Here is a 14,673-nt window from a genome sequence, read left to right as displayed (position 1 = left end):
ACTCTCTCTCTTTATCTTGTTTACTAAGTTAGTAAATACTTTGGCCCCAGACTGTGAGCTGTTCCTAAAATATATGAGGACTTATGTTTTTAGAACTGAGTGGCTAGTATTTCAAATACACTATTTTGAAATAGTAAATGCAATATATATTTTTGCTGACTACTTTTCACAAAAAAGTTTGTTTTTAAAATACTAATATTTTAATTTTAGCATTTCCTAAATAAAATCCATTTGCAAAATGTTGTGATGTTTGACAGTTTTGAAAATAAATATTTTAAAATTATAGTTTCAATTGCAAAAGGAAATTTATGAAAATAAATGATACAAGGTAAAAATAAAGGTTAGAACTTTTTTTCTAAAAAACCCAGTAAAATTGGAAAAAAACATTTATTATTGAAGTGTTTTATTTTGGGCCTATTAATTCAAAGAAATTTGGGGTTTTTTCTTTGACTTTTATGGAAAAGTTTCTTTTAAACTTTTTTATTTTGTCACTGGCCTGGAAAAATTAAATATTTGTTCATTTTTAACCAGATTTTAAATCCACTGAGAATATTCTATTTTTTCCTTCTGTCTCTTCTATCTTAGCATGGTGCATTTTCAGTAGGAGTCTCCTTGGTTGAAGTTGATTTGGTTTTAGCCCAATGTTTTATATGTAGTGCTGTTTTGCTTCAATATTTATTTTTTTTTTCCCCCCCTTGGAAGACGAAGGGTGCTAGCTATATCTGATGGAATTGAACATATTGGGAATCTTCGCTGGGAACTTGCACTGTGCCTCCTTGCTGCTTGGACTATCTGCTATTTTTGCATTTGGAAAGGAACAAAGTCTACTGGAAAGGTGAGGTTAAAATTCTTTGTATCAGCTGTATTATGACTCTTTTGTGCTCCAAACCTGTGTTGTCATATATATTTATTTAAATCAGAATGGTAGAATTTAACATGCATCTTGCATTGCTGGAAGTAACCATACTTGGGGGTATATAAATGATAATACTAGGTAATCAAGAATCGGTCATACTTTACATTGTTTTGTTCCTCTTGGTTTTCATGATTTGCTTTTTCCTTAATTCTGTTAGATGAGACTGGTTGTTTTTGTTTTGGTTTGGTTTTGTTAACTTAGCAGACTACACTACTGGCTGGTCCTTGAACCCTGAAATCAATACTGGGTTGTGTTGATTTCTGTGCATGAGGTATCCAAAATTTGAATTTTGTCCCAAACTGACAGGAGTTGAAACTCTGTGACACCAGTAAATTACACACAAGCAGAGAATTTAGAAATATAAGCAACATACAACAAATGCAAATGGAACACCAAAAGCAGAAATAATGAAAAAACTCAGAGATAAAGATGGATGTATTAGGGGAAAAAAAGAAAAATAACTAGTACTCCTGTAACTTCTTGAGTGAATGCCATTCCATGCTGGACACCCAACAGAGACACTACATCACAGTCTAAGCGAGTCATGGGATGATGGAGAGTTTGCCCCTGGAGTATTAGCAGACAAAATTCTTAGTAGAATATATGATTAATCAACTGAACAGAGGGAGGAAAACAGCCATCGTTCTGGAGGGGGGGCACATCTAAAAAAAGCACTGGTTTCTCACATTGGAGACAATGAATACAAGGAAAAAAATTGGTGGATTGAAACATTTTGTGCATTTCTTTTTCAACTGTTTATTGCTTAGTTTGGAAGTATGGTTGGATTTTTTGGTTTGTTTTTGTTTTAGTAGCCTACATTTATAAATGAAATGTTTGAAATGTAGAGTGTTTTTTTAATTTAGAAAATGTCAGAGTGAAATTTTTCAGCTTTCTCAACCACACACATCCTTCTTCCTATCAAAATTTTGGCTGAAACTATTTGCTGAATTCTGTCTGTATTTGCCAACTGTGTCAGTCAATCTGGTACTGCATTTTTCATCTAAGTATTTGCACACACGGATTTATGCAGACCTACTTTTATCAAGTCACTGCAGGAAAAATGCTGAGAAAGACTGTCTAGGGATACATATAAGCATGAATAGTTTAGAGGAAAGAGGGGAAGAAAACCTAAAGAGAAAAATATAGAGAAGCAAAGGTGATATAAGGGAATGACAAGATAAATGTCCATATCTCTTTGAAGCATGCACTCCAGGGAGGTACAACTGTGGTTTAGAGTTGCCTGAGAAGCTACAGCTGGCAGTGAAGAAATGAAACTGAGCAAAACTAACTTTCTTTTTTCCATCAGAAAGAATGTCTGAAGATGGCAATCTATTCTACCATAGTATAATCTGACCCAAGGGTGGAGGAAAAAACATGTACTGTGAATGCACATGCATGCATGCAAGGTTGTGCAAAACTGCACTGCACTTAAGAAAAATAGCACTGGTAGAAATCATTTGCTGATAGGGAGAGGCTCTAGTGATTTTTGGAAAGGATAAATTATACATTTCTGCATTTTGGAAGTAATTAAAGTAAAACTGACCTGTTTGACCTTCTCCCTCCCCGCCCCCCCCCCCCCCCCGATAGCTTAGCTGAAACTTCAGCTTACTGGTAGGTGGAATAAACTTTATTTGATTTTATTTCAGTGTGATAACCACCTTTCTGATGAGGTTAGGTGAAACAACCTGAGAAAGACACATGTCTTGCCCACTTGAAATGGGATGATAAACTTTTCAACTAAGCAGAAATAATTAGCAGTCTTGCAACAGAAATTGAATTAATACTCAGTATTCAGCTTTATGGGTCTCAAGCTTAAAAAAAAATTAGATCAGGGTCCTGTAAAAAGTAGACTCATCATATATTTACACTATTTAAATCAGTTTACCACGAGCAGCAGTTCTGTTTCCAAAATCATGAGGAAGCAGACTGGTAGATTCCTGTGTTCCTCAGGATACACTGTGGTATTCAGCAGTCTACCTATGCAGAGGTTCCATTGCTTCTCAAAAACCATGCAGTAAGGATCTTTCATAGCCAATATGGATCATTTCTTTTTTCCAGTTCTGTTCCTGTAATTAGTAACGAAAGCTTTTTACTAGATGAATGTGTGACATGGCAATTGGTTTCCAGTGATACTTTTTTGTCCTGGACATAAGTTCACTTTTTAGATGTATTTAAGAATTTTAATATTCTTACACTTGCCACTTATTTACAGCCAAAGTCACTGGAAATCTGTGCCATCTCACTGCCTTCCCAGACCAGTTAAACAAAGACATAGCGGGCAGGAGTTTGTGGATGCTACAAGGGAATGAAATGCTCTGAAATATAGATGACAGAGCAGTCTTTTGGGCTGCGGTTTCCATTTCTGATATACTGGCATTTCGAAAGTGCCTATTTGAGCTCATCCAATCATAGTCCTTCACACTAGATTGAATTTACTATATGCTCATTTCCAGGAAACATTTAAAATTGACTTCTAGACTTTTATCATAATCTTAAAAGTGTTTTTAGGCTAGCCTGTTAAATTTGCTATATACTTAAATTGGATTGAATAATTTCAATGAAATAACTTTTATTCAAAGCAGAAAAGTTTTATCACCTTTGGAAACATTTTCAAAGGTAGGTGTCTGTGGGACAGAATAGCTAGAGAGAAAGAGGACAGAGGAAACGGAAAGAGACAGAATGGAGAAGGGAAGAGAGAGACTTACCATCTTCATACAGCTGTGTTATGTGAAATATTCAAGAGGCTGGTTTACTCTTGTCCTCTTTTTACTCTGCATCCTAATGCATGGTGGAAAAAAAAAAATCCAAGGCTTAAAAGCAGTCGTAAAATAAAACCATCATTCTCCAACTAGCATTACCACAGAACTCATCAACTCAGATTATGAATATTTAATATTTTAAGATATTAAATATATTAAATCTAACAAAGTTTAACTCCAAATGAAGTGCTTGCAATGCTGTTAACAAGATGTTCCAAACTTTTCCATTACTGTTCTTGAAAGTCATCACTTTCTCACAAAGCATTTTAGTTTTCCATTCCAACAGATGTGTAATATAAAAGTAATTTCAGGTGGTTCTGGTAGCTTTCAGGAGAAACATATTTGTGCCTTTTCTGAGGTTCCTGCCATTAATTATTCAATCTTAGATCTGAAGTTATTTGTATGCTAGCTTTCACATTTAAAAAGTTACATATAGACTAAATGCAGGGTCTTTGAATGAGAAACTCAAAATCAAAAAGAGAAAAACATGGCAACGTAATGTTATCATAATGTCATGTGTATATTGCAACTTGCTGAGCTTGATAATACATGATATCCATCTTATACAGAAGTATTTTCAGTAGATAGCATCAAATGCTTCCAAAGATGAGGTAGGAACTATGTAGAAGGCTGAAGAAAGCTAATTTTCTAAACATTTAAAGTGTCAGTCTAGAGTCTGATCATTATGTCTTGGTTTAGTATCTTATTTTTCCAAAATATTTTTGACTGCTATTTATGACAATTCTGAGTGTTTCTATAATGTATACGCCTACATAGTTGCTGACTTTTGCTAATTTTTGATCTTTATGTAACACTCATGAAATCTTCAGGTACCAGGGAACCAGTTCTTTTTTTTGGATCTTGGCTATCCATTTATTAGTTTGACTAAATGTCCTGGTGCTTTAAACTTTGAGAAAGGGACACCAGAAGTTCCTAATCTGTTTTTCCTGAATTGCTTGCTGAAGGAAGTAAACCTAATGTTTTCCTTTTTTCTTTTTCTTTTTTTTTAATGAGAGTATGGGAGTTTTTTCAGATAGTGATCACTCCTCTGAGCTTATAGTGACCCCTCACTTGTAGCAACCTCTGCACAATTCCTTTTGAAGTGAGGAGGCTGGTAGACTTAGAGTTATATAAAGGCATTGTGGTAGTCTGTCTTATTCATCAGTCCATTCCTTTTCTGTTCAAACATCTTGCTTACTTTTTGAATGCATCAACACATCCCTGTCTGGTGCTGATATTGTTAGTTTGGAACTCTGGCACGTACATAGATTTATAGGATCACAAAATTGTACAGGTTGGAAGGGTTCCTGGGAAGTCTCTTGTCCAGCCTCTTGGTTATTCCAGTGGTTAATTGTCCTCATAATATGAATTTTTTATTAATTACTTTTTTCCTACATGTAGGTTCATTCCAATATTTAACTTTGTTACTGAATTATACTTTTTTTTTTTTGCTTAGCTTGTTACATTTGTTATCCACTCCTGATTAAAACACATGTTTATATCTGTGTTACTATGTAGCATGGGTTTGAGTGCCTGCAATTACTCATGCATACAGAATGACTTGAAAATACTTGTATATTAATAAGCTAAGTTAATAGCTGGATTTTTTTTTTTTCCTTGAGTCTTTCTTTCCTAGTCATAATCACTGGCCTATTCATGAATAGGAGTGGCAGCTAATCAGCATACAGGATGTCACACAGCTATGGGACAACTGACCAAACTTGCTCATGTCTTTATAATATCATTGCATGATGTGCTTCTGTTCTCTGCGCTGTATAAAAGAGCGCTACTTCTGCCCACTGTGTAGATGAGGAAGGGTTGAATCAAAAGTGTTAAAAAGCAATCTGCAGTCTTGCTATCATTTTCGAGTATGGATATTAGAACATTTTACCACACCCTCAGCTTTGCGTTTTTAAGTGTGATATCTTCTGTTTGAAAGCAAGCCACAAAGAGAAAAGCAAAATTCCTTGTAAAAGGGAAACTAATATACTAATGACTAATAGATTTGGAACCAAACGCTGGTTTAGGCAGTGAGTGTTTGATGTTTAATAAGTGCCATGAATTGCCCTTGTCCATATACAATATCTTTTACATTTCTTGGAAAATCAAGCTACGACCCTTTCAGTCTTATTGCAAAGAGTTGGACCTAATGAACAAATAATGCAAAGTCTGCTGAAGACTTCAACAGGTCTGCCAAAGGATATTATAGAGAAACATTGCCAAAAAGACAGCTTCCATCTTACAGAATATTCGTAACATATAATATTGCCAGATGAATTTGTACCCCAAACCATTTTCTTTGCTTTGCCATGAATTCTATGGCAATAGAATATATTATTAAATAATGGTTTGGTTACAAAAAGCAGACAACAGAAAAAGCTTATGTTCCTTACAAAATAGTAAACTGCGTTCAGATTTACAGTGCATTACAATTTGTTCTCTGAAACCTTTCCATAAAGAAATTTGGGTAACACCAATAAGTGTAATTATTTCTGATATAATTCATCTGGGTAACAAAAATTTGAAAAAAATCTGGATAGCTGGAGGAAAATTGCTTTTAGTCTGGGAAACATTTAGTAAACAAAAGAAAAATTAATGTCAGTTGTAAAACTGTAGGTCAGGTCTTGTCATTTTATGACTCAACACAGCCAGCATTTTCTGATACAAAGTGTTAAAAGAATATCATAAATCATAGAATGCTTTGGGTTGGAAGGGACCTTTACAGGTCATCTAGTCCAACCCCCTGCAAGAGCAGGGACATCTTTAACTCGATCAGGTTGCTCAGAGCCCCGTCTGATATAAGAGTTTATATCTCATAAATCCACTGGAAAAAGAAATTATTGATTTAACCCGAGGTAATGGTTTAAACCCTTAATAACACTGATTAATTCTATTTAAAATCATAGAATCATAGAATGGTTTGGGTTGGAAGGGACCTTTACAGGTCATCTAGTCCAACCCCCTGCAAGAGCAGGGACATCTTTAACTGGATCAGGTTGCTCAGAGCCCCGTCCAACCTGACCTTGAATGTTTCCGGGGATGGGGCCTCCACTACCTCTCTGGGCAACTGTTCCAGTGCCTCACCACCCTCATAGTAAAAAATTTTTTTCTTAAATCCAGTCTAAATCTGCCCTCCCTTAGTTTAAAACCTTGTCCTGTCACAACAGGCCTTGCTAGAAAGTCTCTCCCCGTCTTTCCTATAGGCCCCCTTTAAGTACTGGAAGGCTGCTATGAGGTCTCCCTGCAGCCTTCTCTTCTCCAGGCTGAACAACCCCAGCTCTCAGCCTGTCCTCATAGGAGAGGTGCTCCAGCCCTCAGATAATTTTCGTGTTCCTCCTCTGGACCCGCTCCAGCAGCTCCATGTCCTCCTTGTGCTGAGGGCTCCAGAGCTGGACGCAGCACTGCAGGTGGGCTCTCACCAGAGCAGAGCAGAGGGGCAGTATCATAAAGACTATACTTCTGTTCTTTTGCCAGAGCCAAACCCAGATAGTTCTTCCACACTGTTTTGTACTTCTCCATTAGCCGCTGGCCAATATGTGATGAGAAATCCTTCTCACATTGTTTCAGGATCATCTGGAAGAAGGACAAATCTCATAAGAGTTCATTCTTCAGATTTTTCTGCAACTAATTTATGTATCACAGAGACAGGCTTTAGTAATCACTGAATATTATTCTATCTGATTCTGACTTCTGGATCTTTTGATCCTTTCCTACTCTTTGTGTTGAGTTCCCTGAAGTTCAACATCATCCTGATCTTAGATTGTGTTAACTTTATGCTGTCTCTCCACTTGATATACTTTAAAACTACAACAGAAGGAGAGGCTAATAAATATAGAGGATGATGCTGAAAGGTAAGGCCAGGAATGTTGTCCTGACTTGACACAAGAACATGCAGAAAACATCAAATCTTTCACAGGTATCAAGTGTCTACAAAACAGTCTAGAGGAGTTGACCCAGAGCTAAGAGGCTGTCTCCCCTGTAAAAAGCTGTGGATGTTGTTTTAAAACAAATTTGCTTGGTTTTTCAGATCATAATCATCAACTTTGAAAATGTCTTGCACACTGTCTTATCAAGCTTTGAGTTGAAAACATGCTAGAAAACATTAATATGGTTCTGTTTATCACTTGCTACCCCTTTTCACTCTGTAGGTGCTCTCTTAACCATAGCACAGAAAGCATTGCTGAAAGGTATTGCTGTGCTCGCATCTGGTTAAGTGCTACATAAGAAAAAGCACTGATACATCTACTTTCTCTACATAAACATGAGTCATCTAAGATGCTTGATTAAATAGTCCTGCAAGTCAAAAACTAAAATAATAGATTAATGATTACACAGTATCTCCTCATGAAACATTTATGACTTTTCTCCTAACTTATCATTGGATAGCCTCGTATTATTCATTGCACCTCTAGAAAGGATACTGTTTGGTTAAGAAACTAATTTGCAGTTCATCATTGTAAACTGTTAGAAATGACCTTGCAAGCTTTCTTGGTGAGGTAGTTAATTGTATATAAACATGAAAGTATGAGGCACTCTGATTTTTTTTTTTTGTCACTTTCATTATTCATTCAAGTATTTCCCTTTCTACCCTGACATCATTGGAAAATTTATAAACACCTTAGAAAAGAAAGTCCTCTGCTTTGCTTAAAGGACCAGCAGTACTATTTTACCTACCATAAGTAAGCAGGATATTGGGTCCAATATGTGTAAGTGATGGCATAATTTATTGTTTTACTCTTATGCTATTTAATTTTTTCTTCCTGTGTATGTGCATGGTGTCTTAACCTGTAATGTTCTCCATAGTTCTCTTCTGCTTGATGGTTCTGATGGGAGCCTGTCTCATTCTAAATGTTATGTTTGGCAAACTTGGTTAGATTCCATATGAACTCCCAGAGTTTTCCTGGGTTGAGTGTTTTATTTAAGCTTTACATGTAAAACTTAGACAAGAGTTTTGTAAAGGCTGCTAAGTGCATTTTATAGCTGTAATCAATATGAGGGTCTTAAGCTGGACTTCGTGAAATTAATTTTGTAACTGCATGGCTGTTGTCCTTCCCAATGCTGCACTGTTCCTTACTTAATTAGTTCCAGTGATCAGTTTGATTCGCTGAGCTGAACGCAGTGAAGGGCCATTTAAGTGTAAAATGTTAAGAAATGTTATGGAAGCCTATATTAATTCTATGTGTTAAAAGACCAGAGATAAGAGAAAACAGTAAGGTACAGCCTGTTTGACTGGGACATCTTGACATAGACCTATTAACAATAATAGAAAAATGGCTTGGTAAGTAGTTTTGACATTATTGTTAATCTGTGAATGTGATGGGCAGAAAACAATCACTGAAAACTGTAAGACCAGCTATAATGAATAAATAAGATGGCCAATGAAATGTGCTAAAGTATACTTAATTAGCATCCACATTTCAGCAAGGTTTAACTAAAGGTGTAGAGCCCTGTTTTTTTCACTCTGTAGTGCTTCTGAAGACCTTCTGTCCCAGGTTGCAGTTCTGATAGGCCTGAATAGTTCAATGCAAAATAGACATCTGAGCTGTTGAGAGTTTATTCCAACAAATCAAACTCCTCGCTATGCATTACTAGAAAAAAAAAAATAAGGCTGCAACTGTACTTAACTATTGGTTACATTTTATTTTCATTTTTCTGTTGAGGAAAACCCCAGAATTTGTATGAACAGTTTAAAATGCAAAATGTAAGCTGTCAGGTGCTGGCTGGCTGCGTTGTGTCATTTCTCACTATTGAACTCTACACATTCACCCCTTACCTCTCTTTTTTATAGCCATGCTCCCTCCTCCACCTGCATTTCATTTGCAGTGCTGGGGAGTGTAGGATGACTTATGGATGTTTCACTGTTCATCCCTCCCAGATAACTTCATTATCCAGGTTGGAGACAATAGCGGGCACACTAGTAGTAAATTCTTTTTCACACACAAATATCCCCCCCCCCCCATTCCTTCATATTTTGTCAATGATTTATACAGTTCTCACATAGTTGAGATGTTTTCAATTTTATGTAGCAGCTACTCAGAACTTCAAGATTTGAAGGCTTTTCCCCTTCATTCCAAGCCTTAGATTTTGCAAATCATCCGCCAAGGCCATCACTGTTGGAATGTATCCCCATGGCAAAAGACTGACCCCACAGAGCTTCCCACCACAAGAAAGGTGGGCAGGGCCAGTGGCTTTATAAAAGCCTATGTACACCTGCTTAAGCTGGCCTGTTTGTATGCAGACCTCTTTTCTTATGCTGGATAGGACCATGGGTTGATTTTCTTTCTCTGTCCTCAGACAGGTCTCTGCTTGGCCCCTCTGTAGCTCCCTTGCTTCTCTTGCATTGTGCACCTGTATAAAACCTGGTTTATCACCCAAGAGTGAGTTTTTCAGCTTGCACGCAGGTCTGTTCTGGTTCTGGGGTAGACTGCAGTGCACTCAGTTTGAATCTAGCTTTAGTGTCTTTGAAATAGTTTATCAGACTATTGGCAGACTTGAATAGCGCTTATATTTCTGACTATGGATAATTTTGTATTGAGAGAGGACCCAGTTTTACATCTGTTTTATAACAGCACATCTCTGTTGATGTCAGAGTGCCTTCTAATTTACAATTGTGCAAAAAGGACTGGCATATGGACCTAAACCAAGGAAAATAATTGAAAAGAGTGTATTGATCTGGTTGAAAATATGGACAGAAAGACAACTCACTGTATGAAGACTAATGCATGAAAGAGGTGGAAAAACTGCTAAGATTAGGATGTTCCTTTTCCTTGAGTTGATTACCAGCAAGACACTGCAAGGTATCTGGTGTGCTCGAAGACCTCAAATTCAGAGATGGACTTTTCATACCTTTTACCCATCATTTTCTCTGCCCTCCCATCAGGAGTTAAGTCTTGCTTGCCAGCAGTTAAGACTCAGTCACTAGTCCCAAAGAAAATTTATTTCTCAGTAGCAGGCTATATAAAGGCCTTAATGGATTCAATGAGGCAGAAAGAAAGAGTAAAAGGACAGAAGAAAAAAATAAGAGAAAGATGTGTGGAAGAAAAAAAAAAGAACTGGGGCCCATTGTAGGAACCCAGGAAAAGGAACTAGGCAGCAATGATTGTATCTCCTGAAGTGTCTTTTGTTTTAGCCTAAAGTAATAGCAAAGAATAGCCCTTCATGGCAAGGCTTTAACACTCTGTCCAAGACTGATCTCTGTATTCAAAGGGGGAAAGTAGAACATTCATGAGATGCATGCAGAGTTCCTGCTATCCGCCTCCTCTGTGTGAGGTTTTAAAACAGCTACTGCGATATTTTTTTCACTCTCCTGTGCACTGAGCATTTAAGGACACCTCGGGTTTGTTAAAAAAGGAGATTTTTTGTGCCCCTCAGTGGTTTTCCCAAACTTCTGTTGGCAGCAGGGGAAAGTATCAAATAGTAAACTTAAATCAGAATCGTATCTTCATGATTTCATTCCTTCCCAGCTGGACCTTAACCGAAGAGATCCACTTTTATATGAATACTTACTTAGACTGGATCTAAGCCCCAGTCCACAGTCCAAGCAAGTCAAAAGTGTGTTTCAATGCACGGAAGGACAGCTCAGGGCACATGCGGATGTGAGAGTTTTCGGGCAGAGAAATCACCTGATCTGTCAACCTAATGTATGAAAAGGCAGGGGGAGCAGAGGGTGGAAGGCCAGCTGTGATATTTGCGGCAGTAATGCAGTGAAATTTCTTGAAAAATTAGAGGTGAAGCCAAAAGGCACAAATTAACATTGAGGCATCTCTATAGGAGAAATGCATTGATTGGGTAAAGGTAACACATACAGGTTTATTTTTTCCATTGAGGTTACCAGACACTTTTAGCCCATTATCAAAAATAAATACACTGACCTAATAAAAAAAGACTTTAGAAATGCAATAGTTTCAGTCATTTGTTCCTATATGACTTCTTCATATTTCATTTCTCCTTTCACAGAACCTGCCCTTCCTTACCAATTGTCTTATCCCCAACTTAAAAAAAAAAAAAAAATAATAAAAAAAAATCAGTGAACAATGTCATACAGAAGAATATCAAACAGGAGCCAAAATATAAGTTGTTCTGTTTACTGTGATCATTGTTGATGCACATGTCAGGGCTAAAACACTGCTCCTTCAGGTTCATGACACACTGCCTGTATCTGTGATTTATAACTGTTGAGGTTTTATGAAGCTATGTTTTACAAAAATGTTTGTGTGGTTGCCCATCTCCTAGTCTCTTTATGTGTGTATAGAAATCGCTATAGATACTGCTTTTATTGGATCTTAGTTTATGTATTTGGAATATTACTTGCACCTTTTCTTCAGCAATAGCATACAAGGTATGTCGGTCCCTCAACTCGAATACAGAAACATGAGAGTTGGTATCCACTGACTCTTAGTGATGCTTCAACTTCATATTTCTTCAGCTGAAGTAGAATAGATATAATCCCCTGTTCTCACACAGGTAGTTTGTCCTCAGCTAGTGCTAATCTATATAGCTTCAAGATTGGCTCATTCTTCGCAGTTTACAAGGCAGTTTATAGGTATCCATCCCCGTGGCACTGTATGCAAAGGTTAGTATTATATCAAATTCCTGCCAGTGGGAAGGCAGTCTTTTTAGTTTCTGCAGTCAGTATAGGCCAGATTTTTGGCTTTATCTATGATGTAAAGATGTCTTTGTAGTAGCAGTTTTGTTTACAAGGCTGTTCTTGTGAGATTTACAAACTTTAATTCTGTATACCACCCCAGTGTCAACTAACATGGAGCGAATCCAAACTCAGTCTTAAGAATGGGAAAGCTTAATGAAATAAATTGCTACATTAGCAACAAAGGCAGCTTCAGGCAGCTGCTGGTGCTATGTTGGTAACTAAAACACATCCCCGAGAAGTGAGTTGGCTGCCATGCACCTGCTATTCACTTCTGCTGGGCAGTTGAAAAAATTGTGTGGTTAAAAAAGAAAAGAAAAAAAAACCTCAAAACATCCTGTATAAGCTTGATTGTGTCATATGTAGAACGCATAAGGCACTGCTATAACAGTCTGACACAAAGAATTAACTGTAATAAAAACTTCTTTCAGTTATTTCCTGTGGCTATAAAATGTGTTTGTTGCTATCCGAGATAACTAACTGTAGTTCAGGTCAGTAAGTATTTTTGTGGTTTAGTTTGTATGTCACTTGTTCCTGGAGTGCCTTACTGAGGTTAGAATCTCCGGGTACCAAGTCTTGGATGAACACAGTGAGATGCCTCTGTTCCCCAAAGAGCTTGCCTTTACATCTGCATAACAGACAGTCAGAGATCTCTGTTGAACTGAAGGGATAAAGGGAGAGCAGAGAGATCAAAGCATTTGCCTGAGATAGAAAAATAAATCTGTGGCAGTAACATTCTCTCAAGTCACACTGTCTTCCAGCCCAACGTCTTTATTGTGTAATTCCTCTCATTTTTCCTATGCATCGCGTCACCTCCTCTTCTCAGACTGAAGCTCAGCTCAAAACCACAACTAAATTGCAGCATGCTGTCAGAGCAGTGCCCTACAAGTCAGCCTTGAGGTGATTTAGGGGCTAGATTTAGAGGCTGTTTAGTAGGAAAGTTACAGTGCAATAAGCCTTTAAGTAAAATAAAGATGTGACTAACTGCATTATGATAGATGTAGTAGCCATAGGGAATGGAAATGTGAAAAGTTAGGGTCTGTATGATAAGGATACTTATTAGTTTAGGTGGTAAGGCTATTTATTGTATTTCCTGTTATAATTATTATACTTAATGCACAAGTATTGCAAATGCTTTATGGTGAATACATCTCTCAGCTGTCACCATGGTGATAAGGGCCTCTGTTCCTCAGTGGATGATAGAAATTTGTCTATCATCCTGTGGGTAGACAAACACACACCTTTTTCGATAATAAACAGTAAGCTTTTTATTATCCTATAAATGTCCTGAACTTCCCAGTAGAATTATAGAATGGTTTTGGTTGGAAGGGACCTTTAAAGGTCATCGAGTCCAATACACAAGACAGTTTCATGATTACAAAAATTACCAAAAGAGGAGGTATGAGTATGCTATAGGGATGTCTTTTTTGCCTGCTTGTTTACAAATCACTTTTCCCCCTGCATTTACTGCACAAGATTAAATAATGCTGTGGTGGTCTCAGAAAACTGCAGAATTGACTGAAAAATCATTTAGAGGTGGCCACTAACATATCTGGTTGAGTGCTTGGAAGATTGATAGACTATGTATCAAAAAGGGGCTCGTGTAACTAGTTTTGGTGCAAAGTTCTAGGGAAATTCCTAATTCCTATTGTATTGATGCTTCATGATTTTAATATTTGCAATTATTTAAAATTTCTAATGTAGTCATGCATTTATTTGATGACTTCTCATATGCTGGCTACAGTGCCTGATTCTCTTCTTACCTCCTCCCAGGTCAAGGCCTTTGTGCACAGTATACCCTAATTGCTATATTGATAGTTGCTGACTCACATCTTTTACCTTTTGTGGCTACCTGAAGAAGGAGGAGTTCTAGCTAGGAAACCTCACCTCCTAATTCTTTTGGTAGACAGCATTGTATCCACTTTCCAGGCTGCATGCAGTTGTCTTTTTTTTTCTTAGTGGTGGTGCTCATTTGAGAGTGGGGGAGTCTGTGTTGTATTTTGTTTATTTGAGGGGTTTTTTTAAAGACAAGTGAGGAAAATCAAGTGGGACAAGCAAGCAATCTAAGCTGGAAGTATAATAAGGAATATTCTGGTAAAGCTCTACGTCACTGGAAAATGTTGATTCACTGAAACTAATCATTCTTCAGAGCAGCTAGTAATTACATGAGGACAACACTCATCTGGAAAACCCAGTTTCATGTTCTCCAGCATGCAGTCAGAGGGCAAACAAACCTTTACTGTTCTCTGGATTGGAGGAATGAGTTGGCCAAAAATTTTGAGTTCATTCCAGTGCAGATTTAAGATCTTACAAAGTTTTGTGTGACAGGAAAATCGTCTCCTGTCCTTGCATCT

The 14,673-nt window shown here is 37.3% G+C and overlaps 1 protein-coding gene across 1 annotated transcript in view; it reads left to right on the top strand.

The window, feature by feature from the left end:
- SLC6A11 (solute carrier family 6 member 11) overlaps positions 1 to 14,673 on the top strand; it is a 108,972-nt gene that overhangs the window by 28,679 nt on the left and 65,620 nt on the right. The window contains exon 5 of the mRNA XM_072875710.1: positions 703 to 835. Within this exon, the coding sequence (XP_072731811.1) occupies positions 703 to 835 (133 nt within the window). The remainder of the gene's footprint in view (positions 1 to 702; positions 836 to 14,673) is intronic.

This window comes from Ciconia boyciana, chromosome 11, assembly GCF_034638445.1.
Source record: "Ciconia boyciana chromosome 11, ASM3463844v1, whole genome shotgun sequence".
Taxonomy (NCBI): domain Eukaryota; kingdom Metazoa; phylum Chordata; class Aves; order Ciconiiformes; family Ciconiidae; genus Ciconia; species Ciconia boyciana.
This window is presented reverse-complemented; position numbering and strand designations above follow the sequence as displayed.